Source organism: Chinchilla lanigera, unplaced genomic scaffold, assembly GCF_000276665.1.
Source record: "Chinchilla lanigera isolate Chin_1 unplaced genomic scaffold, ChiLan1.0 scaffold00059, whole genome shotgun sequence".
Classification (NCBI taxonomy): Eukaryota; Metazoa; Chordata; class Mammalia; order Rodentia; family Chinchillidae; genus Chinchilla; species Chinchilla lanigera.
This window is the reverse complement of record NW_004955460.1, coordinates 14116165-14141015: the sequence shown is the minus strand read 5'-3', so window position 1 is coordinate 14141015 and position 24851 is coordinate 14116165. Positions and strand designations below refer to the sequence as shown.

Sequence of the window (24851 nt, the reverse complement as noted above, 5' to 3'; positions counted from 1 at the left end):
CAGACCTAACCTTGGCGTGGTGGCACACACCTGTAATCCCAGCACTGCGGGAGGCTGAGGCAGGAGGATCACAAGTTCGAGTCCCACCTGGGCAACTCAGTGAATTAACAGGACCCTGCCTCAAAATAAAAGATAAAAAGGGCTGGAATGTAGCTCCGTGGTAATGGCCCGGGGTGCAATCCCCAGTACTGAAATCACCACCACCTCAGGCCTACTTTCCCTCAGGTTCACTAGGAGTTGAACTTCAACCTGAGACTTGAAGGCTGACTGTGAGGAGGACAGTGATGGCATTATCCCACCGACAAGGACCAGCCTCAGGGCCTGAGTGACCCTAAGTGACTGCCCCGAGATTGAAACCACAGTGTCTGGCCTGGCAGAGAAGTAGTAAAGTCAGCATGGCGAAGAAACAGGAAATGAAGGAGGTTAACATAACAAAGCAGAAGTAGGAATGGAGATTAGCCTAGTGGTGAGGACAGGAACCAACAGAACTTCTGACTATGTAGGGAGCCAGCTCTGCAAAAAATCTGGGAGTGTAGGAGGCACGGAATCAAACTCTGTCATAGCACATGAACACTGCAAGGGGCCACGCAGAGCTCCTAATCAATGTCTTAATTACTGCTCAGGCTGGGCTTGAACTTGAACTTGTCTCAGCCTTTCAAAGCGCTGAGATTACAGCATGAGCCACCATGCCCAGCTTCAATGCCTTGGAAACTGAGGCCGCAGAGGAGAAACGGGTACAAGTATCACAGACAACAGAACCCAGGTCTCCCTGTCCACACTGTGTCTGCGCTAGGTATCTGAGGGTATCTGAGTCTTCCTCCAAGGCACCACTGTTACAGTTTAGATCTACACGTCCCCAGAGAGCCTTGTGTGCTTTTGCAAGGTGACTGGAGTACGCAGACACCGTAGCTGACTTGCTCTTAGGGGAGGTCTGGCGGGAGAGGCGGGTCACCAGGGGCCTGGCCTGGGTTTATCTCCCTCCCCAGCTACTGCCCTCCCTGTCTGCTTCCTGGCTGCTGAAACCGTGAGCAGCTTTCCTCTGGCCTTCCACCAAGCCGTTTCCTGTTTGGAGGCTGCCAACTACGGCCGGAAATATCTAAAACCGTCAGCCAAAATAAACTTCTTGTCATCCTTTAAGTTGTGGCTGTCAGGCGTGTCTCTGCAGCAAGGAAAGTGACTAAGATGCCATCACCTTTGGCCCTCTGGACCCTCCTGTTTTGGGTGGGTGCCAGACTCAGTCCACAGGTGCCAGCCCCTGAGGATGGTTAGGGTCAAGTTTAGGTGCAGAAAGCCACAAAACCACTGGGGAGAACATGAGGCTTCTGCTTTATTTTCCCACTGGAGTCAGCCTGTGCGGTACGTCCTGCCATGACAGGAAAAAAAATCCTATTCACATCCTCATAAGGGAGCAAAAAGTAAGAGGAAACAGGAGGCTGTGTTAGACAAACACCTGAAATAATCAACTTATAAAGAAGAAAGATTTATTTGGCTCACAGGTTGGGAGGTTTCAGTCCGTGAATGGTTGGCCCTGTTGCTTTTTTTTTTTTTCGAGACAAGGTCTCAGTATGTAATCCAAGCTGGCCTTGACTTTACTGCAAAGCCCAGGGTTTCCTGAGACTAGCAGTGATCTTCCTGCCTCAGCCTCCTGAGGGCTGGGTTGACAGGAGTGCACTGCCATGCTTTGAGCTTGTGGCGAGACTGCACATCCTGTTGGGACAGGACGGCAGAGCAGAACCACTCACCTTAAGGCCGGGAAGTGAAAAGAAGAGGAAGGGGACAGTCCCACTGTCCCCACTGAGAGCTCATCCTCAATGGCCTGATGATCACCCACCATGCCTCACCCCTTACAGTGTCCACCCTCTGCCCAGAGCACCAAGCTGGGAACCTTTCAGGGACATTCCAGATACAAACTCCAGCAGAAAGGAAACAAGATCCAGATGACAGTTTTAGCCTGTGTCCGCTGTTCCTGGCCTTTCACCAGCCATCACCCCCAACTTTTTTTTTTCATTTTCCATCCTAACCTGGCTGCTTTCCTCCCAGGACGGATGCAGTGGGTGCAAACCCCTGGGGACCATCACTCACGGTAGGAGTCACTCAGCCTGTGAGCTCCTCTGTGATGTGGGAACACCGCCAACACCCATCTCTTTGGGTTGGGAGGATGGAGTGAGAAAGTAGGTGGAGGGTGCTTGCATCCATGCCTGGCACCAAGGGGCACTCGCATATTACTAGTATTGTTGGAACACACTGAGCTGCGTTGTCACAAAGGAGTTGAGCAGTACAGCGACTATTACTGACACCATGCCATGCTACAGTCACAAAATTACAGGTTTCTTCCATGAAGATTTTTAATTTTTTAAAATTTTATATATTTATTTTTTGCAGTACTTGGGATTGAACCCAGGCCTTCGCACAGCGCTACATCCCAATCCTTTTACCTTTTTTTTTTTTTTTTTTAAATCGTGAGACAGGGTCTCAGAGTCGCTAGATTGCCTACGTTGAGCTCGAATTTGCGATTCTCCTGCCTCGGCCTCCGAGGGTGTTGGTATTACAGACGTGACAAACCACGCCCAACTACGAGTGAAGCTTTAAATTTGTGCACTCAAGGGCTACCTTTCCACCCGTCGGAATCTACAGTGACGCCTGTTTACCTGCCACCTTCCTGTGCCTCAGGGAGGTCTTCCAGTGCCACACGCAGGCGCTCCTCCCACTCAAGCAGACCGCGCTCGCAGGCACCCTGACCAGCCCCTTCTCCTCGCCTGCGGGCCCCGTGTCCACATCTCCGGCTGTGCTCCCGCAGCCAGGTCCTGGGGGCGGCGAGCGGTCAGCTTGTGGTTTCGGTGCCCGAAAGCGCAGGGAGGTCCCCAGACCCGACTTGCGCCGCAACACCTGGTGCGACCCCGGAAGTGGGCGGGCTCGCGATCCTACGCCCCCCTAAAGCGGCTAGACAGCAGCCAATCGCGCGCCCCGGGTCGTTACGTCATGAGAGTAGTGACCAATGGCTGAGGGTCCGACCTCCCATTTCCGGCCCGCCCTCTTGCCTGCGGCTGGGGAGGGCCGGACCCGCTAACCCAGCAGTAGAGGAGCATCTCGCGCAACCCCGGCCCCCCGGTGGCCGCCCAGGTGAGTGCGTTGCGGTGCCCTCTCCGCGGCTGCCACAGGAACGTGGCGACTGGCCACTTGCTCTCCTAGGGAGGCTCGGGCAGCGGAGAGCAGCGGCGCCCCTCCATTGGCGGCGTTCGCGCCGACCCTGGGGAGGGAGGGGCTCTACCTGTGCTCACGCACGCCGGGCGGGCGCCGCCCCCATCCCCCCTCGGAACGCCGGCAAGCCGGGCGCGAGGCTCTGATGGCGCCCCCACTGCTGGCACTGGAGTGATTGGAGAAGCCGATCGCTGCACCCTAGCAGCTTTACAGAAGGGAGTTACATGGGGCCTTCTTCCTGAGCAGACGTAGAAGTAAATCTGCTTGTGCTGGGATTAGCGTGGGCAGATGGTCAGGGCCTTGCTCTCCGATTTATGCCACTGGTGGCCGGGCCGGGGCCCACCTGTCGCCCAGTGCAGGAACTGGGGTGCTAGGCCAGGCTGACTCAGGGCACCTCCTGCCTGGTGAGGCTGGACAGACACCCCGCGCTCCCCGACACCCCGACGTGCCCCTTCTCGCCTGCGGGCCCCGCGTCCACATCTCCAGCTCCGCTCCTGCAGCCGGGCCCTGGGGGCGGCTAGTCCCTTCTGTTCTTCACGAAACACTCAACTGTCGCGCAAGTCCTGCCGCCCTCCCCGCTCCGCCCCCGCCCTGGACCCTGATGTAGCTTCAAGCAATCCCGCAAGCAGCAGCCAGCAAATTGCCTTAGTAACCTTTCAGGAAGGAGTCCTAAGGCGGACTCAGGGGAAGTGCATGCTTGGGGAGCTTTCTTGTACCGTGCTGCCCCCTCCACCACCAGTACTCCCAAGGCCTTGGGCGCTTTTTGGCCTGTAGGATCTGTGAGCAAACTAATGCAGAAAGGCAGATGGCTTGGAGGGTGCTCAGCAGCTCCCCCCGCCTTTTTTAACCCCCTGCCTCTTTTTGAGACACAGCCTCACTTTGTAATTCATCGTGGCCTTGAACTATGTAGCCCAGCCTGATCTGGAACTCAGGGTGATCCTTCTGCCTCAACCTCCTGAGTGCTGGGATTATAGATGTATGCCACTATGCCCGGCCCTTGCGCTTTTTAAAAATGTTTTATTTTGAGACAGAATCTCCCCACCTTGGCCAGGATGGGCTTGAACTTTCAGCCTTCCTGCCTCAGCCTCCCAGAGCGCTGAGATTATAGGCCTGCACCATCACACCTGACTGAGTTGCCGTTTTAAAACAGAGTGACTGAAGGTCCAATTCAAAATCATTCTGCAGAAAATCTTGGTGAATTAGAGGTTGCTTCTTTGGAATCTGTTCCCTCCATCCCTTCCCTTGTACAAAGCAAAGAAATCCCAGGATTCAGAACCACAATACTTAATACTCCACACGCTTTTTGAAAAGTCTTGTGATCTAGTGACCCAGGACAAGTTGCCTGGTCAGCCCACAGCCAAGAAATGGCATGTGAAGGGTTGGGGTGCATCCTGGTTGAGGCAGAAAGAAGGTGTGGCCGGTCAAGAATAACGACTCCCTGGCACTTTTACTGGGAAGTAACAGGTGTCTGGGTCCACATTTCAAAAGGAGTTTGTAAACACAGCCTCCACCCATCCTTCCTCTGCCCCTGTTCTTCCTAACTGCCCAGAAGGTTCAATTATGTTGGAAGGAAATTACTGCTTAGTCATTCATCTGAAGGAAAAGTGTATCAAATGCAAAGCAGGGGCTCCATTATTTGAGCTCAACCTTAGACTGAACCTGACTGAATTATGAGCTATCTTAGAAGGTTAACTTTGGGGTTGGGGTTTAGCTCAGCGGCACAGCGCCTGCCTGGCAAGTGCAAGGTCGTGAGTTCAATTCCCAGTACCGGAAAAAAACCAAAAAAAAAAAAGAAAAGAAAAGAAGGTTGATTTATAATTTTAAAATGACACCATAGAAACTTTTTTTAAAAAACTACTTTTTTGGCCAACATTTTGTGGTGAAAATTTTCAAACATACAATCTGGAAGATTCTCTTTTTACTTCCTTCCTTCCTTCCTCCCTCCCTCCCACCTTCCCTTTTCTTTCTTTCTCTTTTTTTCTTTCTTTTTCTTTTTTCCTTTCTTTTTCTTTCTTCCTTTCTTTTTTCTTTCTCCCTTTTTCTTTCTTTCTTTCTTTTCCTTTCTTCCTTTCTTTCTTCTGATCAGACCCAGGCCCTTGTGCATGTTAGGCAAGTGCTCTACCAGTGAGCCACACTTCAAGCCCCAAACTGAAAGAATTATACAGTGAGCACCCACCCCTGTATTCTCTACCTTATTAATTACACTGTTGACACTTCACATGCTCTATTGAATATCTGCCCACCAGTTGGTTGCCTTACTTTTAAAGTAATCTGTGGTTTACCTTCCCTGGGGCAGTATTTCTGTCTAGGCTCAGGGAATTTGCGGCGTGTTGGGTGTGGGTGGAGGTGATTATCATTCAGCACTGGTTGAACATCCTCTGTGTATAGCACTGCTATGAGAAAATGAAGAGGCTCAAGACTCAAGTGACCAGAAAGGGACTTGATTTTTCTTTTTAGACATAGGAGATAAATGGCAGAGTGTGGTAGCAAATGGTAAGTAGTAAAATGACATCGGTCCCAGTCATTCAGTTCTTGCTGAGTACTGAACAGTGTTTATCAGTACTACCTCATTTAATTCTCACAAGGTAAGTAGGCAACTGTTCCATTCTGGCCTTTTTGTTGTTGTTGTTGGGGAGGGTACTAGAAATTGAACACTGAGCTACATCCCTACATGCTCAGCTCCTTTATTTTTTATTTTGAGATAGAGTCTTTTTTTGTTTGTTTGTTTGGTTGGTTTTTTGTGTCTTTTTGAGACACGGTCTCACTGTGCAGTTCAGGCTGACCTTGAACTTTGTAGCCCAAGCTGGCCTCAAACTTGCAGTGATCCTCCTGTTTCAGCCTCCCGAGTGCCAGGATTGTAGGTGCATGCCACCGTGACTAGCCTGAGACAGAGTCTTGCCAAGTTGCCTAGGCTGGGCTTGAATTTGTGATATTCCTGCCTCAACCTCCCAGAGTGCTGGGATTATAGGCGAGCACCACCATACCTGGCCCTTTCTGATTTGTATGCAAAAGGAAATTAAGGCAAAGAGATTCGTTAGCTTTGGTGGCACTCAAATTCTGGCGGTGGGGGTCTGGGACGCTCTGAGCACTCTTAGTCACTGTGAAAGTCCCAGAAGGACGCTCAGGCCTGAGCAAGCAGGGAGCAGAGGACAGCTGGGGGTCACCGGGGGTCCTGCCTTAGGCACCTGAACACAGATTCCAGTTTCCAGGTAGCTCTGTATGTCTGACGGGCATGCTGCCCTTGAGGTTTTGGGGGCCAATAGTTCCGAGCCCCCCCACCTCTTCCTGTTTCTTATTCCCCTCCATCACTTCCTTCTCGATCTGCATTTTTCTTGGTGGTTGTCAGACTCACTGCTCCAAGAGGCATATTTTGCCTGTGGCATCCTAGCCTCGAGGCACCTAAATACACCTTCTGGAAGCTTGGGTTTCCAAACCAGAAACCACACGGTGTCCTGACCGGCCTCTCTCGTGGCCTGAGGGCAGTGTTCCTTTACTGGGTCTGGAAGCCACCCTGTCTGGCCCAGCTTTTCCTAGTGACTGCCCTGCCCTCTTCACCATGTGTCTGGCTGCCATGGGTCTGGCCACGTGACCCCGCCATAGTGGGAAACTCATTTCTGCAAGAAGCCAGGTCTCCACTGTTTACCCCAGGAAGCAGCAGCAGTGGCAGCCCTGGGCATGGGGCACAGACACTGGCAGCTTGGCCACAAAGAGGAGAAAGGAAAGGAGTGGAAAATGGCAAGAGAAACTGAGGGGCGTAGTAAAGAGAGAGACCTTTGTGTCCTAGAGTTCCCTTGGTCACCTGGCTCCTGCAGGACCACACAAGAGTCCAGCTGGGACCCCAGGCCCATGGGGATGCCCCTCACCAAGCCTAGGTGGGACTCACAGTGAGACCAGCTTAGGAGACAATGAGATTCAAATAAATCTATAGGCTTTCATGTATTCTTTTGAAAAGAAAGATCTGAAGAAACTTTATAACAGGCTAATGATCATTCACTTTGAGGCAGTAAATACCTATGTTATCTTTCTTTTTTTTTTTTGCCCCTGTAAATTTTTATGTTTGCAAAAATGTAAAATCCCCCTAATGTGAAGGAAGGAGCCCGGTGTGGTGGTGCACATCTGTAATCCCAGCATACTGGGAGGCTGAGGCAGGAGGATGGCAGGTTTAAACCCAGCCTAGACAATCTAGTGACTTAATGAGACTTTGTCTCAAAATTTTAAAAAGGGCTGGGGATGTTAGCTCAGCATGAAGGCCTTGGGTTCAATCCCCAGTACTGCAAGAAATGAATAAATGAGGAGGAAGGAAAGGCAAAGAAAGAAAACAGCTATTTACACCGGAAGCCGGCTGTGCTTCTTGTCTGTGGAGTAACCACCTGCCTTTCTCTCTGGACTTTATTTTGCTATCGGTGCCATGAGACAGTCACAGCAGAAGTTTCCCAAGTGCCCCCAACACTGTCCGCAGGCTGGAGACCGGGATGCTGACCCTTCCTCTTGCCTCCGACTCCCCTCCAGCTGCCAGCGCCATGCCCACATCTGTGCTGTGGGCCGTGGACCTCTTCGGCAGGGTCTACACCCTGTCCACGGCGGGCCAGTACTGGGAGCTGTGCAAGGACGCCCAGCTGGAGTTCAAGCGGGTCAGTGCGGCCACGCAGTGCTGCTGGGGCATCGCCTGCGACAACCAGGTCTACCTGTACATGTGTGCCAGCGACGTTTCCATCCGCTGCCGGGAGGAGGCCTACGAGAACCAGGTAGCTAAAATGATCTGCGTCCGAAGAACAGAAGAGAGGCCCCAGCATCCCCCCAGCCCTCGCGTTCCTTCCCTTCCACTTGGCACAGCATTCAGAGTCTTGGGCCTGGAGCCCGGGTTAGGTCTTCACCAGAGCAGACTTGCAAAGGGTCTGCGCAGTGCGGACTGCAGGTGTCCAGAAGCCCAGATTGCTTGAGCCTTCCATTGCTGGCCCTTCTTGCAGCACTGTGGCCGTGGTGGGTTTTCTGTCCTTCGGGGCTGTGTTAGTGCCCTGGATTTTTGTTTCTGTCTCTCTCTCTTTGCTGTACTGGGAATTGAACCCAGGGCTTTTGCACTAAGCTACCTCCCCAGCCCTTTTTAAAAATTTTTATTTTGAAGCAGGGTTTCACAGAATCACTAAGTTCTGCAGGCTGGGCTTGGCCTTGTGATCCTCCTGCCTCAGCCTCCCAGAGTGCTGGGATTACGGCATGTGCCACCGTGTCGGGCTTGCATTGGCTCTTGATGAAGTGGCCTGGGGTCTTTGATCCCAGGAGGGGCCTGAGAGACCCTGCCAGCCTGGGTACCCCCTGGCAGGTTCAGACCTAATGCTGTCTCTGTGTCCCTGGTCCCAGCGCTGGAACCCCATGGGCGGCTTCTGCGAGAAGCTCCTGCCGAGTGACCGCTGGCCGTGGAGCGACGTGAGTGGACTCCAGCACCGGCCACTGGATGGGGTGGCGCTGCCGTCGCCACACTGGGAGTGGGAGTCGGACTGGTATGTGGATGAGAATTTTGGAGGTGAACCCACCGAGAAAGGGGTAGGTGAACTTGGTGCCCACCTTGTCTACCCTGGGGGGAGGGTCACCATGGGCTCAGCCTGTCCCCCGGTGCTGCCGTCCCCAGCAGTGCTCTGCGGGGTCTCACTCGCGCTTACTGTGGGGTCCTGCATTCAGTCCTCCTGTCACACTCCCGACGCCCTCCTCCCTTTCTCCCGTTTTCAAATCTCTCCCCCCAGAGCCTTACGGAGTCCCGTCCTTGGCATTTCAGGGGTGGACCTATGCCATCGACTTCCCCGCCACCTACACGAGAGACAAGAAGTGGAACTCGTGTGTGCGGCGGCGGAAGTGGATCCGATACAGGAGATACAAGTCCCGGGATGCCTGGGCCAAGGTGGGTACCTAAGAAGACTCTGCTCCTGCCGAGGCCTGGTCTTCGGGTTGTCCTCCTGTGGCTTCCAAACAGAGGGCGTCTTAGGCACTCACCCAGCCTCTCTGTGTCCCTGGCGCAGTGGCTGAGCTCTGCCAGGGTCCCCACGCTCCAAAGAACAGAGGCCTCGCAGTCAGTCTTTCAGTGCCCAGAGCCCAGACCCCGTGGCTCATCTACCTGTCACGTGGCCACTCCAGGACAGGGCCCGAGCCTGGTGGCTGATAGAGAGGGTAATGCAGAGAGCGCCCAGGGCTAGGATCCTGCCTTTCTGTTCCCTCCTCCTTCCTGGCGTCAGGCAGTGTGGGCCCAGCCCCAACAGAGGGGACACAGCGTGGGTGCCTGACAGGGTAGTCACCAGGTCATGACAGCCACTGTTCGTCGCCTCCTCGTTTCAGATCCCCTCGAAGGATGACCTTAAGGATCTGCCCGATCCCTTCAGTGACCTCTCCGTGGGTGGGTGGGAGATCACAGAGGAGCCTGTGGGCCGCCTGTCGGTGTGGGCTGTGTCTCTGCAGGGAAAGGTAAGGCTACTGTCCCTAAGCCCTGGGTGCATAGCAGCAAGGGAGGCAGGCCAGCCACAGGCCAGGCAGGACAGGGTGTGCCTGAGCGCAGGGAACAAGGCTGCCTGGAGACCTCGTGCCTCCTATCTGTGGGGTGGGGACCTTCTGAGAGGCAGCACCTTACCAGGCTCCCCACAGGCCCCCTTCTATGTGCCCTGTCCTCTAGGCCCCTAGGTCCCACTCCTCCCAGAAGCCTCTGACCCCCGACCCCATGGCTGTCCTGGCCTGCCTCTTCTGGGCACCCCAGGCTCAGATGCCATCCAGACTGTCTCCTTAGACAGATTCTGGGCTCCCAGTCTGCTCTCTGCTGGTGCCTCCCACGGTGGCCAGGAACATTGCGCAAGGGGCGGGGGTGGGTAGTGGTTAGATAGTTGGTGGGTAGGTGGATGGGTAGATGGATTGTGGGTGCGTGCTGGATAGGTAGAGGGTGTGGGGATGGTTGCCGTATGGGTGGATGAATAGGTGATAGATATATAGGTGGATGGATGGTGTGTGGATGGATTCCTAGGTGGGTGGGTCGATGGATCCGTGTTTGTGTGTGGAGGGTTGGATGGTGGGTGTATGCATGGATATGAGTAGGTAGATGGGTATATAGGTGGATAGATGGACAGACAGACAAGTGTTGGGTGTGTGGATGGATGGATGCTGTGCGTGGATGTTTGGAGAGAAGAGATCCTTTCCCCAGAGACGCTGTGAACTACGTAAAAAGGAATGAAACACCCTTGGTGGCAGCAGCAGCTAAGGGGACCCAACCCTCTCGCCATGGTTTGAGATGATACTTCACAATTGCTCAGTAGCTCCTACCACAAATTGACCACAAGTCTGCTGTGGGCTTCAAGCTTGTCATGGCAGGTTATCTTTAGCAGGCTCACTTCCGGGGTCCCGCTAGGGCTCAGGTTAACCACAGGTGCTCCCTCCGTGCCATGCTGAGGGATGGCAGAAGGGGCCAGCAGGGTGACGGAGCTGGCCTGGGACAGAGTCCCTGGTCAAGGAGCCTTGTCCACCTGGATGCAGAGAGGAGAGGACAGGGCCACAGCAGTGTCTGTCTTCTCCAAGTGCCAGCGCCACTCCTGCGGTCCGTAAGAGGTGGCACCAGGACCCTGTGCTCCGGGGGCTAAGGGGCAGTGTGCTGTGAAGCCACCTGGCACAAGGAAGGAGGCCTCCAGGCCCGACCAGAAGGCACACTGTAAGGGGGGGTTAGAAGGATGGGGATACCAGGACCCCAGGTCTGAGGGTTCTCAAGGGGGTCACCAGCCCTGCCTGGACGGTGCAGCCTTTGCCTGATGAAATGAGTCAGAGCCTGGATGATACAAGAACATTGTGCAGTCTTAGATAGTCAGGTCAAAGCGCAAGAGAAGTGGACATTTTAGACTTTGGTATGAATGCAGCTTGGGGTTTTTCCCACCCCCCCACCCCTTGCCTGTAGGGATGGGTGTCCTGAGGGCACTTCACCACTAGAGGGCGCAGGACACATGGGCTGGCGGGGAGCCCTGGGCACCCCTGCTGGAGCCTGGAATTGTACAGGTGGTTGGGTGGATGGGGGCTCTTCAGCTGCAGACAAATGGGGCAAGTGAGGGCTGGGTGTGTCATGTGCACACTGGGGTACCCAGCGACACCCCCCCCACGCACAGTTGTGCAGATGTACCAATAGGCCACGCGGGTGTCACACCCTTCTGTGTTTCCCAGGTGTGGTACAGGGAGGATGTCAGCCACCCCAACCCGGAAGGGTCATCATGGTCTCTGGTGGACACCCCCGGGGAAGCTGTCCAGATCAGCTGTGGGCCCCACGACCTCCTGTGGGTCACCCTCTGGGAGGGGCAAGCCTTGGTCCGGGAAGGGATCAACAGGAATAACCCCAAAGGTGGGTGACCCTGCCCTGGGGGGAGGTGGGAGGCCACCCCCCAGCATCTTGGCTGATGGAGCTGCCTGGGGTTTGGGGGGCTGCCAGGCAGTTCGTGGTCCGTGGTGGAGCCTCCCGGGTCTGAGAATGGGATCATGCACGTCTCCGCTGGAGTGAGCGTGGTCTGGGCTGTCACCAAGGACCGGAAAGTAAGAGGGGGATGCTGGGGCCTGGGGCGGCTCTGCAGGTGCCACTTAATGCTGGGGTTCTGCTGTTGTGAGAGTTGTCTGAAGTCTACACTTGATCTTAGCCAAAAGGCCGAGAAGCGATGAACTCTTTATAATAAATCTGGTGTCCGCCGAGCACTGTGAGCTTTTGTGCTCTCGAAGTTAGCACCCATATCCAGGACGTTTGACGCGTGGCCTCTCCCCTCACTCACACCCAAGTACCAGACTGCAGACCAACTGTGTTAAGCTGAACATTTCAAATACTCTGAAGCTAATCTGCTGAGATCCTCAGTTAAATGCCTCCCCTTCCCCTATTCAGTGCTTATGTTCATCTCTGTGTGTGGGGGGTGTGTGTGTTACTAGTGATTGAACCCAGGACCTCCACACTGAACTATACCCCTAGCTCTGTTCTAATTTTTTTTTTAACTTTTAAAATTTTGGGATAGAGTTTTGCTAAATCATTAAATTGTCCAGGCTGGGCTTAAACTTGGGATACTCCTGCCTCAGCTTTCCAGAGTAAGCCACCATTTGCATTTCTATCTCATCAGAAGCAGGTCCGATAGGATTAGCCAGTTCCAGGCCTCTTCCATGATTTTCTTCTAACCTTATGCCAGGGCGTTCCCCGGCACCCAGGAGGATGGATGCTCACACATCTGAGTCTGTATCACCAGCACCCACAAGCCCAGAGCCTCAGGCCCCATCCAGCCTGACACTGTCCTCCCAGGGTGTCCCAGGCACCCCACTTGCCAGGGACGGTGTCTGCCAAGCCCCTCTTATAGCAACATGTCCACCCCTTAAGCTTAAATAAGCAAACATTTGATTTGTATGAATATTTGCTCAGTTTTCAAATATTTCTAGATTTTTTGGGGGTTGTTTCTTTTTGATCTGGTGATGAGGTCTAGCTGTGTTGCTCAGGATGGCCTTGAATTCCTGGGCTCAAGCAATCCTCCTGCCTTAGCCTCCTGATTTTAGCTGGGACTCCAGGTGCATGGTACCATAAGGCCCAGCTTTCTAGAAATGTTTATAAGATATCTGAGGGTTTTTTTGGAAATGATCGCACCTCAGAAATTCATTATGCGTCCTGATTCACCAGGATCTCAGAGGGCCCAGTGTGGCCCACCCTCCAAAACGGGTAGCAACAGCCCTGGGGGCCAGCAGGGGCCAGCCACGGCCACCAGGTGAGCCCTGGAGCCACAAGCAGGCTTGGGGAAAATTTAATTGGTTGGTGTGTAGTTTTACAAGTTGACATTAAGGAGACAATTTCATAAAGCATTACAGACCCCAAATAGGGCATTTATTCTAATAGTGAGTTTATAGTTTTCCTAGAGAACCTCACTAAGGCTGCTGTCTTACAGAGAGGACAACTCGAATAAAGAAACAGATCTTTTCCACATATTGGATTAGGGGCAGATGCGGCTGAGGGCAAGTGACTCAGCCGGGGCACAGGCAAGGATGTGAAAAGATGGATGTGCCCTGGCCCTGCTCACTTACAGTGTGAGCCACTTGTTATTATTTATTTGTTCTTTCTGAGCCCTGAAGAAGCCCCCATTAGCTGGGCATGGTGGTACACACCTGTAATCCCAGCCCTCTGGGAGGCTGAGGCAGGAGGGCTGTAAATTCAGACCCAGTCTGGGCAACTTAGATACTTAGCAAGATCCTGTCTCAGAATAAAAAGATGAAATAAAGGGCTGGGGATGTCGCTCAGTGTGAAGGCTCTGGGTTTTATCCCCAGTATGGCAAGCAATCAATCAATAAAAAGAGAAAAAAAAAAAAAAAAGCTCTTTTTTTGTGGCCTGCAGGGAAATGTGTTCTTTTCTGGCTTTTCCAGGTGTGGTTCCGAAGAGGCGTCAACTCACACAATCCCTGCGGCACCAGCTGGATCGAGATGGTTGGGGAGATGACGATGGTGAACGTGGGGCTCAACGACCAGGTGGGTGTGTGATCCCAGGGCTCCTACTGCGGTGTGTGCACTCGGCAGCCGCTGTCCGTGCCCAGAGGCAGCCAGCAGGCTGCTCCCCCAGGATCCGCAGTGTCCGACCGTCCCTGGGTGCTTCCGGAAGGGTACTTACTCAGAGTAGTGAGCACAAATCTGCTGGGGGTGGGGACCGTATCTGCAGACTGGAAGGTGTCCAGAGACGTGCGAAGTGTGATCGAAAAGTACTGTATATGGCTGGGTGTGGCGGCACATGCCTGTAATCCCAGCACTCAGGAGGCTGAGGCAGCAGGATCACTGTGAGTTTGAAGCCAGCCTGGGCTACATAATGAGACCCTGTTGAGCAAAAAAAAAAAAATACCATGTATATTTAAATTTTAAAATTTTTTACAGTAAAAGACACATTACCATTAAGCCTCTCAGAATACTCCCCTCCCCCACTTAGAACACCCTTAGCCTATTGTCCTTGCTGCTTTCTGAAAGAGCTCTGCAAGTCCTCTGGGAGTGTCTTTAACTGCACTGTTCTGGCTGCCTGAATGTCCTGAACTGAGTCAAAATGTTTCCCTTTCATGGTCATTTTGACTGAGAGGAAGAGACAGAAATTGCACAATGCCAGATCTGATGAATAGGGTGGATGAGGACTCACTGTCGTGTTTTTATGAGTTGCCTTTCCATTGGATGGCACCCAGCAGCAGCGTTCATCGTATTTTTTATTGCATCTTATAATGACATTAAAGAGGACTTCCAGAACTGCTTCAGAAAGTGACAAAAAATGACAGGATAAGTGTGTTCCAAGTGAGGGGAAGTACCTTGAGGGGGATTAATGACACTGTGTTTTTTCTGTAACAATTTTTCTTTTTTAAAAAAATAAACATTCACCATATTTTTGATCAGCCCTTGCACTTGGAGTGTTCACCAAGTGAGGGGTGGAGTTGGTCTCCTGACTCTGTGGATGCCACTTCTCCTAAGCATCACCTCTACAGTTTGACAACGTGGCCTCCTTCCTGTAGATATTGAGGTTTGGGTACTGTTCAGACCCAAAGGGTGCAGCCCCTTGCTGTGATGGTGACACCCCGGTGCTCTGTGCCTGGAGCATAGATGTTCCTTTGGGGAGCAGCTTACCACTAGAAGCCACAGGGAAGACAGGGACACAGGTGGACCTTGCATCCCAGCACCCACTTTGGCCTCTGCACCTTGCTCTGAGTCTGCCTGATATCAGGGCCCAGGCCTGGGTCCCTGGTTCTGAGCCGCTGACCTCAGCCCCAGCGCACACACACCCCCGCTGCGTGGCATGGCGGGGGGGGGCTCCTCCTGGGTTTGCAACTGTTCTCCAGCCTTGCTGGCCGCCTGCTCTCCCCTTGCACCGCCAGTAAGACTCAGGAGCCCCAGGTCTGCACCACCATCCCTGAGCAGCACCTCTCTCCGTCCCAGGTCTGGGGCATCAGCTCTGAGGAGCGAGCTGTGTACTTCCGGCAGGGTGTGACCCCCAGCGAGCTGAGTGGAAAAACGTGGAAGGCCATCGTCGCAGGCCGAGAGAGCGACCGGTCGCACTCTGGCAGCTCCTCGAGCCTCCTCAGGTGACCCAGGGGCACTGGGGCACAGACTAGTTTTGGGGTGGGACAGGCTGTCCGTGGCCTCCACAGGGTGCCAGCACAGGGTGTCAGTCCCCAAGCCCCCGAGAGTCCCCAGTGCTGCAGTGGGGCCTTTGGGGCAGCCAGGGGACCGAACTAGGTGTCCTCAGACACTGGGCCGCCGCAGCAGCGCACTAGAGGGCAGGACGGAACTGGGACCGGAGCCGGGTCCGGCCCGCTGGCTCTGAGGGCTCAGGCTCTGGGCTGGAAAGGCCGTCTCTGAGCGGCAGATGCGAAATCCCTGTACAAGGCACTAGGGGACCCGGACAGAGGCTCCCTCCTGTCTGGTCACAGGCTGGCTGTTCCCTGTGCGCTGGAGGGACTCGGGCTAGACAGATCTCCAGATGCTGCCTGAGCCTCTGGTGGGGTTTCGGGTTTCTCGTGAGGTCCCTGGTGATGTGGCTGCTGCTGCAATTCTGAGGACCGTACTTCGGGGTCCTTGGGTCCAAGAATATGGGGAAGCCCCGGCTCTGCCCCAGCCATAAGACCACCGGAAGATGACCAACCCTTCAAGCTGGGGACACTTACTGCTACCATGGGAGTGCCCACAGCTGTGAGCCCTGACCAGGAGTGTCCCCTATGTCTTGGGCCTCCCCAGTCCCTGGTCCTCCCCCACCTTGCGCCTTCAAAGCTTGGCTGGCATCCCTACCCGAGGTTAGGTCTCCTTCCCTGGTGGTGGTCACATTGGGATCAGCTGATAGGCTGCAAAAAACACTGATGCTATGTCTTCTTGTCCTTGGATTTGGTAGTGGTTTCTCAGCTATGACAGTCAAGGCACTGTCACTTTCAGTACAGTATTAAATTATATGCCATAGTCAACACTTTAGTATAAGATACTTTTCATGTTAGATGATTGTGCCCAACTGTGATCTGATGTAAGTGCTCTGAGCACATTTAAGGTAGGTTAGGTAGAACTGGAATGTCCAGTAGGTAAGGTATATTAAATACTGTGTGTGTGTGTGTGTGTGTGTAGGGATTGAACTCAGGGCTTCTACACTGAACTGCATCCTTAGTCTTTTTTTAAATTTTGAGACAGGGTCTTGCTAAATTGCTAAATTGTCCGGGCTAGGTTCAACTTTGCAATCAGAGTGATGGGATTACAGACATGCGCCACTATGCCTGGCTTATAAATGTATTTTCAATTTATAATGGGTTAATCAGACCACAGTCCAATTGTAAGTCAAGGAACGTCTGCACAGGTAATTGAACCTCATCAAAATTAAATATTTAGGGGCCAGGTATAGTAATGCGTGCCTATGATCCCAGCTACTCAGGAGGCTACGGCTGGAGGAGGACAGGCTGGGCAGTTTAGCAAGACCCTATCTCAAAATAAGAATAAATAAATAAAAAGGACTGGTGTTGGAGCTCAGCGCTGCAAAAAATACAAAAAACTTCAGTGAATCAAAGGACACCCCCAAGAGAATAAAGAGATAACTCACCCAACAGAGAAAATATTTGCAAATCACAAGATAAGAGCCTCACATCTGAAATATATTTAAAAACGTCTTTCAACTCAACTCACCCTTTAGAAAGGGTGGATTGGGGGTGCAGCTCAGTGGTAGCACTTGAATAGATATTTTTCTAAAGATACACAAAAAAACCACAAGCACACGTAAAGATGTTCAGCATCATTAGTCATTTGGGAAATGCAAATTGAAACCTCAGCAAGAGACTGTGTCGTACCTACCAGAAGGGCTGTAACTCAGAAGACAGAAGTGCGAGTGAGGGTTTGCAGAAATGAGAACCCTCACGTTGCTGGTGAGAATGTAAGGTGGGGCAGCCATTGGAGAAAACAATTTAATGGTTCATAAAATTTTGGTCAAGGAAAGGAATATGATGTAGATGAACCTTAAGAAAATTATGCTAGCCGGGCATGGTGGCACACGCCTGTAATCCCAGCACTTGGGAGGCTGAGGCAGGAGGATTGTTGCAAGTTCAAGGCCAGCCTGGGCTACAAAGCGAGCTCAAGGCAGCCCGAACTGCATAGCAAGACCCTGTCTCAAAAAGACCAAAAAAAGAAAGAAAAGAAAATTATGCTAAATCACTCATGGTATCACTTGCCTGTTCTCCCAGAACTTCAGAGGCTGAGGCAGGAGGATCACAAGTCTAAGGCCAGCCTGGGCTATGTAGCAAGACCCTACCTCAAACAAAACAAAATAGGGGATGGGTAAAAAAAACAAACAAAAAAACCAGAAAAAAAACTACTACGCTAAGTGAAAGTAGCTAGAAGGAAGGCTACACATCGATTCCATGATTACACTTAAATGTCTGGAATAGGCAAACCCATAGTGACAGAAAGTAAACTGGTGTTTTGTAGAGAGGCTGGGGGTGAGGAAGAGGAGGATGGGGGCGACGGCTCGGTGGGTACCAGTGGTCCATTTGGTGATGAAAATTCGGTGGCAGTAGACGGTGGTGATGGTTGCACAACTCCGTCAGTGTACGACAGCCCCTGAAGGATATGCTTTAAAATGGTTTATATGGTCACCTTCATGTCCTGTGTATTTTGTCACAGTGAGGAATTCCAGATCAGACCTGGGCATGGTGGCACACGCCTGTAAGCACTCTTGGAGCCTGAGGCAGAAGGATCAAAAATTTGAACCCAGTCTGAGGAACTAAGTGACTGAGGAAGACTCTTGTCTCAAAAAAATAAATAAATAAATAAAATTGCTGGGGATGTGGCTCAGTGCAGGGGCCCTGGGTTCAGTCCCCAGCACGACAAATCCAAAAATCAGTTCCAGGTCAGCGTAGCCAGGCGCAGTGCTATGGTGGTCTGGGGTGTGGCCCAAGTGTTCCGGCCCCTAGGAAGCACACGTGCAGCTGTGCAGAGGAGACAGGAGCTCAGAGAGCTTGTGATGAACGCCAAGTCGCATGGATGGTCCCAGTAGCCACGCACATCCCCTAGGAAGGAGTGACGGTCTACCCTGTTCTGTCCCCAGCGCTGGCTGCTTCTTTGGCGACGAGGTGAAGGGCGGCAGCGAGTCTGCGCCCAGTGACACTGACGCCGCCTCCGAATCGGAGAGACCCGGGCCTGAGCGGTCTGCCCCTGAAGAGCCTTTGGACAATTCCAGGGACCCCAAGGGCAGCTCAGCTGTAGGCCCGGAGACTGGAGGGACTGCAGAGTGTGCCTCCGAGACCTTCTGTCCGGATGCGGGAGGAAGGGAGGCCGCTCAGGCCTCTGTGGGCAGCGAGCGCCCCCTCCCGGCCTCCACCGCAGCTGAGCTGCCCTGGACCAACATTGACCTGAAGGAGCCCAGGAAGGCGCCCAGCCACTCTGCTACAGGCTTTGCCGAGACCATGGGCCTCTCCTCCCTAGGGCTCTTCCCCCTGGGCCTGGACGAGCCCTACGCGGCCGACGACCACCCGCTGTGGGCCTGGGTGTCTGGGGGCGGCTGCGCAGTGGAGGCCGGCTCTGTGCTCAAGTGGTTCTCTGTCCAGTCGGGTAAGGGGCCCTGTGGGGCCAGGTGTCCCCAGGGGTGCTGCTGCGGGGTGCGGGGCCCGGGCCATGGTCTGAGGCCCGGAGTATGGGGGCTGGCGCCAACCCACTGACCAAGACCTTGGGCCAGTGTGCGGCTCCTGGTCACAACCCTCTTCCTGTCCTGGCACTGGTGGTAGTTTTCTAGGCTGAATTGTTAGGCTGGCAACTTACACATCAGGGTGACCCTGAGAGGAGAGTGCATAGGGCAGTCTGCAGAGGTTGGGGCTATCCAGCAAGCAGGCCTCACACTGAGCTGAGTGGCCCAGGCCTGTAATCCCAGCATTTGGGAGGCTGAGGCAGGAGGATCGCAAGTTCAACTTAGCAAGACCCTTTCTCAAAATAAAAAAACAGTAAGGGCTGGGAAAGCTCAGTGGGAAGGCCCGGGTTCATCCTCCGGTAGTGCAAAAAAAAAAGGGGGTAGGGTGGGGAGAGCAACCCTGGCCTCCACCCAGCCACAGGCGGGCCAACACCTTGGCCCTGAGGCTCTGGCCTCCTGCAGGCCTGTCTCCCTCAGTGCAGACCCTGTCCCTGTCCATCTCGCCGGCCCAGACTGCCGCCTGGAGGAAGCAGATCTTCCAGCAGCTCACAGAGAGGACCAAGCGGGAGCTGGAGAACTTCAGGCACTACGAGCAGGCCGTGGAGCAGGTGGGTGCCCACCTGGCCCATGCACTCATCAGCAGGCATTTACTGAGTGCCTGCCGTGCACCAGCTGTGAGCTGAGGAGGAGCAGACAGCAGCACCCCTGCCTCTGGCCACCCATGTCACATGCGCAGTGTGGCTTAAGGATAAGGAGATGGGCTCATTCATTCGTGCATCCGTCCTGAAGGACAGTCGAGGCCCTGCTGCCTTCCAGGGACTGTGTGGGGCCTGGAGACCCGGAGAGGGCAGCGGTCTCAGAGGAGGCGGGCAGAGAGGGCATCGGCAAAGCACCTTGACCTGTCTCTGCCTGAGGTCACCTCATCCTGACCCTGCAGAGAACCCAGCACACACACCGCCCTGTGATTTGTTGAAATGAGTCAGGATGGAGTGGCCAGTGGCCCTCCCCGAGGTGCAGCTTGTACCTCCCCTAAGGCAGAGCCCCAGCCTTGGAAGCCACCATCAGCCTGGGGAGCTGGATCGCAGGGCAGATGCCTGGCTTCCTTCCAGAGTCCTGGCCCAGGCTGGGCTGGGGCAGACAGGCTGGAGTTGGGGTCCCTCTGTGATACTCAGGCAGTTTTGGCTCCTTCCTGGGGCTCTGTTGCCCCATCCGGAACATGGGCTAATAGTACCAGTCCTGCCGGCTGCCTGACGAAGAGGAAGTGATGTAGGGACAGCTGTGGCTTAGTCCTGTGCCTGATAATGACACCTGTCATGCACTGGGGGTGGGGGTGTATTGGACGGGGCGGCTCGGGGGTGTGGGAATGGGGCTGCGCACACAGGCCCAGGGGCCAGCAGTGACGGTGTCCCATGGCCTTGGCCCTGGCTGCAGTCTGTGTGGGTGAAGACAGGAAGCCTGCAGTGGTGGTGCGACTGGAAGCCCCACAAGTGGGTGGACGTCCGCGTAGCCCTGGAGCAGTTCACAGGCCACGACGGGGCCAGAGACAGCATCCTGTTCATCTACTACGTAGTTCATGAGGAGAAGAAGGTACGGAAGAGGGCGGGGAGCAGCGTCAGCAGGGTGGGGTTTACTGGAGGCGGGATGCAGGCAGGGCCTGGAGGGCCCCGCTCCAGAGTCTGCGTGTAATTTACAAAGCACTCTCGTCTGCCATGGTCACCCAGAGCCACCTGCCCTCTCACTGCTGCCTGCAGGCCCTAGTTTAGTTTGGGTTTAGGTTTTTCGGTTTTTCTGAGACAGAGTCTTGCTATATAGTTCATACTGGCCTTGCAATCATGGCGATCCTTCTGCCTCAGCCTCAGCCTCCTGAGTACTGGGATTACAGGTATGCACCACCATGCCTGATCACGCCCTTGTTTTTGAGATGAGACATCAGGCTTGGGAAGATGGAGTTGTCACCTCCCAGCAGCTGGCATGTCACAGGCATTTCATGTCAAAAACATTTCTTTAAAATGTCACGAAGAAGCTGAACATAGTAGCACATAACTATAATTTAGGTAACACATACCTATAATTTAGGTAGCACATACCTATAATTTCAGCACTCTGGAGGATAAAGGGTTCAAGCCCAGCCTACACAATGGAGCAACTGAGGGAGATCCTGTCTCAAAAATTTAAAAAGGGTTGGGGATGTACCTTGGTGCAAAGGTCCTGGGTTCAGTCCCAGTACTGCCCAGAAAAAAAAAAAGGAAGACATTTGTTCACCAAGTGCAGCCTCGGTATTGGCTCTTGCTCTGCCCCATGGCCCCCAGGGATACCGGCAGGCCATGGGGACCCCTGCCTGAGTGACAGCACTGCCACACGCCCCTTTTCAAACAGTACTTCCACGTCTTCCTCAACGAGGTGACAGCGCTGGTCCCAGTGCTTAATGAGGCCAAGCACTCCTTTGCCCTGTACACCCCAGAGAGGACTCGGCAGAGGTGGCCTGTGCGCCTGGCTGCTACCACTGAGCAGGACATGAACGACTGGGTGAGTGAGTGGCAGCCCCAAGGGCTCGGGGACAAAGAGCAGCCAACCGAGGCCTGCCCAGCAGTGACCGGCCACGTACCCACACCAGCTCGCCCTGCTCAGCCTGAGCTGCTGTGAGAGCCGGAAGATCCGTGGCCGCCCATCCCCGCAGTCCATCTGGTCTGTCACCTGCAAGGGGGACATCTTCGTGAGTGAGCCCAGCCCGGACCTGGAGGCCCAGGACCACCTGCTGCCCTGTGACCAGATGTGAGTGGACCGTGGCCTCTCCCACATCGCGCAAGTGCCAGGGACTGGGCTGCAAAGCAGCCCCACCCCCTCTCCACCCCCACAGGAGCGGCGCATACATAGGGTCGGCTCCCCAGCCCCCCAGCCTTCCCCATTCCCGCTCAAGCTGAGCTCTGAGCAGGATGTTGGGGCACACGGAGTGCTGTGAGAAGGCTCTATCCCCCCGCCCCCGGGGCTCCTGGCCCAGTCCCAGAAGCCACGTCCTTTCCCCATCCCAGAACTCAGAGCCAGGAGCTCAGGTGCGCAGCTCCTGCTGAGAGGAGCGGGAACGCAGGCATGTTTCCTGGGGCAGCAAAGCAGCATGGGCGGGCAGATGTGGACTTGGTGGCTGCAAGGGCTGGGGCTGCTTTAGACATAGTGGAGGCCAGACCTGGAGCTCACATTGCCCAGTTGGGGCATTTAAAGCTCCGAGGGGAACCAGGCATGGTCATGTACACTTGTAACCCCAGCGTTCTGATAGGCAGAGGCAGGAGGATGGCAAGTTGTGTCCAGCCCGGGAAACTTAGAGATACCCTGTCTCAGGATAGGAAAGGATGGGATAGAATAAGGTTTGGAATGTAGCTCAGTGCAAAGTACTATAGTCTCCACTACCGCAAAAAAGTAAAGAAATAAAGGTTTTAGAGGGACTGAGGTAGCCTGGGGGGACCGGTGTTAGCAGAGCCCTGAGGAGGAGGACAGGCAAGGGGCACAGCCTGGTGAGGCTGGGGGTTCATTTAGCAGTGGTTGAAATCAAGCCCAGGAGCCCCATGACCCCTTAGGCCTCAGTGGAGGAAGGGATCACAATATTCACTGAGCCGTGTGTGCCTGGCGCCCTCTGGTGACAGGGACACGGCCTCAGCCTGCAGGACGCTGACCCAGCCCTGTACTTGGCAGGCCGCAGTGTCACACCCTGTCGCTCTTTTGCTCATGTGAAGGATTAGGCAGCATGTCCCTGCCCTGCCACCACATTGTTTTTTTCTGGTACTGGGACTAAATACAGAGCCTTCTCCCTCCGCTACATCCCCAGTTCTTTTAGAAATGTTTTGGACAGTGTCTTGCTGAGTGAATAAATTGCCCAGGCTGGGCTTGAACTTGCTCCTCCTCATGCCTTGGCCTCCCAGAGTGCTGGGATTATAGGTGAGCGCCACCGTGCTTGGTTCTGCCACCACATTCAGGCTGCCTGTATCTGTCACTATGTGGACGGCCCAGCCGCATGTCGAGGCCCCCAGGGGGCAACTTGAGCCGCTGCTGACCTCTGTCCCTGGTCAGTGTAGCTCAGGGATGTGGGGCAGGCTCCTGAGGGCTTCCTGCCTGGTACTGAGACCCTGCCTGCCACACGCTGCTTCCTGGCCCTCGGCAGCATTGGCTAACGCACAAGGGAGGCCCAAGAGATCACGGGTGTACCCGGTCTGGAGCCCTGGGGTGGTAGAATACTCGTCTGTGGAAGCTGCAGACAGGGGCTCCAGGCGGGCGGCAGGTTGGAGGCCAGGCTGAGGTGTCTGTCTGGCTTCTGGCCCCCCCAGGTTCTGGCGGCAAATGGGAGGTCACCTGCGGGTGGTGGAGGCCAACAGCCGCGGTGTAGTGTGGGGCATCGGCTACGACCACACGGCCTGGGTGTACACGGGCGGCTACGGTGGAGGCTGCGTCCAAGGTGAGCCTGGCCACCCCTGCCCGGCACCGAGGCCCCAGCCCAGCACTGACACTTGGCTAGCAGCTGGCTGACAGGTGACCTTTACCACTGCCAGCCTGCACAGGAGGACAATTGCTGGCCAACACTTGAGGCCGAGGAGCCCAGAGACCAGGCCTTACCTCTAGGACTCCCTCTGGGAACTCAGCAGCTGGGCTGTGACTATTCTAGAAGGCAGCTTCTGGGGCCCTACAGTGCAGTCAGCCCCATTTCACAGACAAGGGCTTGGGGTGGAGTTGGATGGATCCACGACCCAGCTCCTGATTCCATGGCCCAAACTCTGACTCCCATATAGTGTACTGCACCTTGGGAATGGGGTATTGCTGAGCTCCCCAGAGACTCCCCAAGGTTTGGGAGGCAGAGTAGAAAGTGGAGGCAGAAGCAGTGCTGAAAAGGGCATTCCATGCCCGGGACCCTGGGCCCCGTGGTGGGAGGCAGCTGATACTAGCAGCGTGGTCCACGGAGACCACAGGAACTCGCATCTGCATGGGCTCGATGGCTGCCCGTCTCTGTTCACCATGGAGGAAACGGGCCCACACAGGCTGTGCACATGCACTGAGGCATCTTTGCAAATAAGGGGTGAGCTGGGGCACGTCACACCTGCCTGCTTCCAGGTGGGGAGGATGCACGAGATGGGGTGTGCAGGTGGTGGCAGGGGAGATTTGGTAGCAGCAGATTTTTCTCATCGAGGCCCAGAGTAATCCTGGCCATGACGGGGCGGGGGCAGGATGACCCCAACCAGGCCGGGCCCTGCAAGATGAGCTTCACACGCCTGCTTCCTGCCTCAGTGGGCTCCAGCCACCCTTCTACCTGTTCTCTACAGGTTTTGGGGCTCCAAAGGCCAAGCCAGAGTCCCAGGCTGCCTGTGGGGCCCCAGGGCGGGCGTGGGTTCCATCTCAGCAGCTTTTTCTCTTTCCAGGCCTTGCCAGCAGTACCAGCAACATCTACACACAGTCAGACGTGAAGAGCATCTGCATCTATGAGAACCAGCGCTGGAACCCCGTCACAGGCTACACCAGCAGGTGAGGGGCTCCAGGGCCTGGCCTGGCTGGGGGCCACCTGGCCTAGGCACAGTTCTGTTCTGTTCTTTTCTTTCTTTCCTTTCTCTCTCCCTCCCTCCTCCCCTCCCTTCTCTCTTTCTTTCCTTTATTATACTGGGGATTGAACTCAAGGTCTTCACACTAAGCTGCATCCCTAGCCCTTTTAAAATTTGGAGACGGGGTCTTGCTAAATTGCACTGGCTAGGTTCAAACTTGCAGTCTTCCTGCCTCAGTCTCTCAGTGCTGGGATTACTGGCCTGCAGCACACACATGGTAGTTTCATTTGGGATTTCTAGGGGGAGGGTGGTAGTGGTGAGGCCATGCTTCCTGTTCTGTGATTTATGTTCTCTCTCTTGGTATGACTGTTGATATTTAAATGTATGTAGTCCAGTTGCTCAATCTTTTTTTTTGCTTTCATTTTCATGTGTGTGTATACATGCTGGGGATAGAACTCTAGGTGAGCACTCTACCACTGAACTACACTCCAGCCTTTTTTTTTTTTTTTTT

The 24851-nt window shown here is 54.4% G+C and overlaps 1 protein-coding gene across 3 annotated transcripts in view; it reads left to right on the top strand.

Annotated features, from left to right (window-relative positions):
• Positions 1 to 3032: 3032 nt before the first annotated feature.
• The window catches only part of Tecpr1 (tectonin beta-propeller repeat containing 1), a 31273-nt gene continuing 9454 nt past the window's right edge, over positions 3033 to 24851 (top strand). The window contains exons 1-16 of one of the 3 annotated variants that reach the window (XM_005397911.2): positions 3033 to 3120; positions 7708 to 7943; positions 8554 to 8736; positions 8966 to 9088; positions 9520 to 9645; positions 11371 to 11545; positions 11633 to 11733; positions 13580 to 13681; positions 15116 to 15261; positions 18252 to 18754; positions 19290 to 19435; positions 20259 to 20414; positions 21204 to 21353; positions 21442 to 21599; positions 23141 to 23268; positions 24224 to 24326. In XM_005397911.2, coding sequence (XP_005397968.1) covers positions 7719 to 7943; positions 8554 to 8736; positions 8966 to 9088; positions 9520 to 9645; positions 11371 to 11545; positions 11633 to 11733; positions 13580 to 13681; positions 15116 to 15261; positions 18252 to 18754; positions 19290 to 19435; positions 20259 to 20414; positions 21204 to 21353; positions 21442 to 21599; positions 23141 to 23268; positions 24224 to 24326 — 2525 coding nt within the window. In that variant the 5' untranslated portion in view covers positions 3033 to 3120; positions 7708 to 7718. Of the gene's footprint in view, positions 3121 to 7707; positions 7944 to 8553; positions 8737 to 8933; positions 9089 to 9519; positions 9646 to 11370; positions 11546 to 11632; positions 11734 to 13579; positions 13682 to 15115; positions 15262 to 18251; positions 18755 to 19289; positions 19436 to 20258; positions 20415 to 21203; positions 21354 to 21441; positions 21600 to 23140; positions 23269 to 24223; positions 24327 to 24851 lie in introns of those variants that run through there. The other 2 variants (XM_013521165.1, XM_013521166.1) reach the window with 2 other exon arrangements.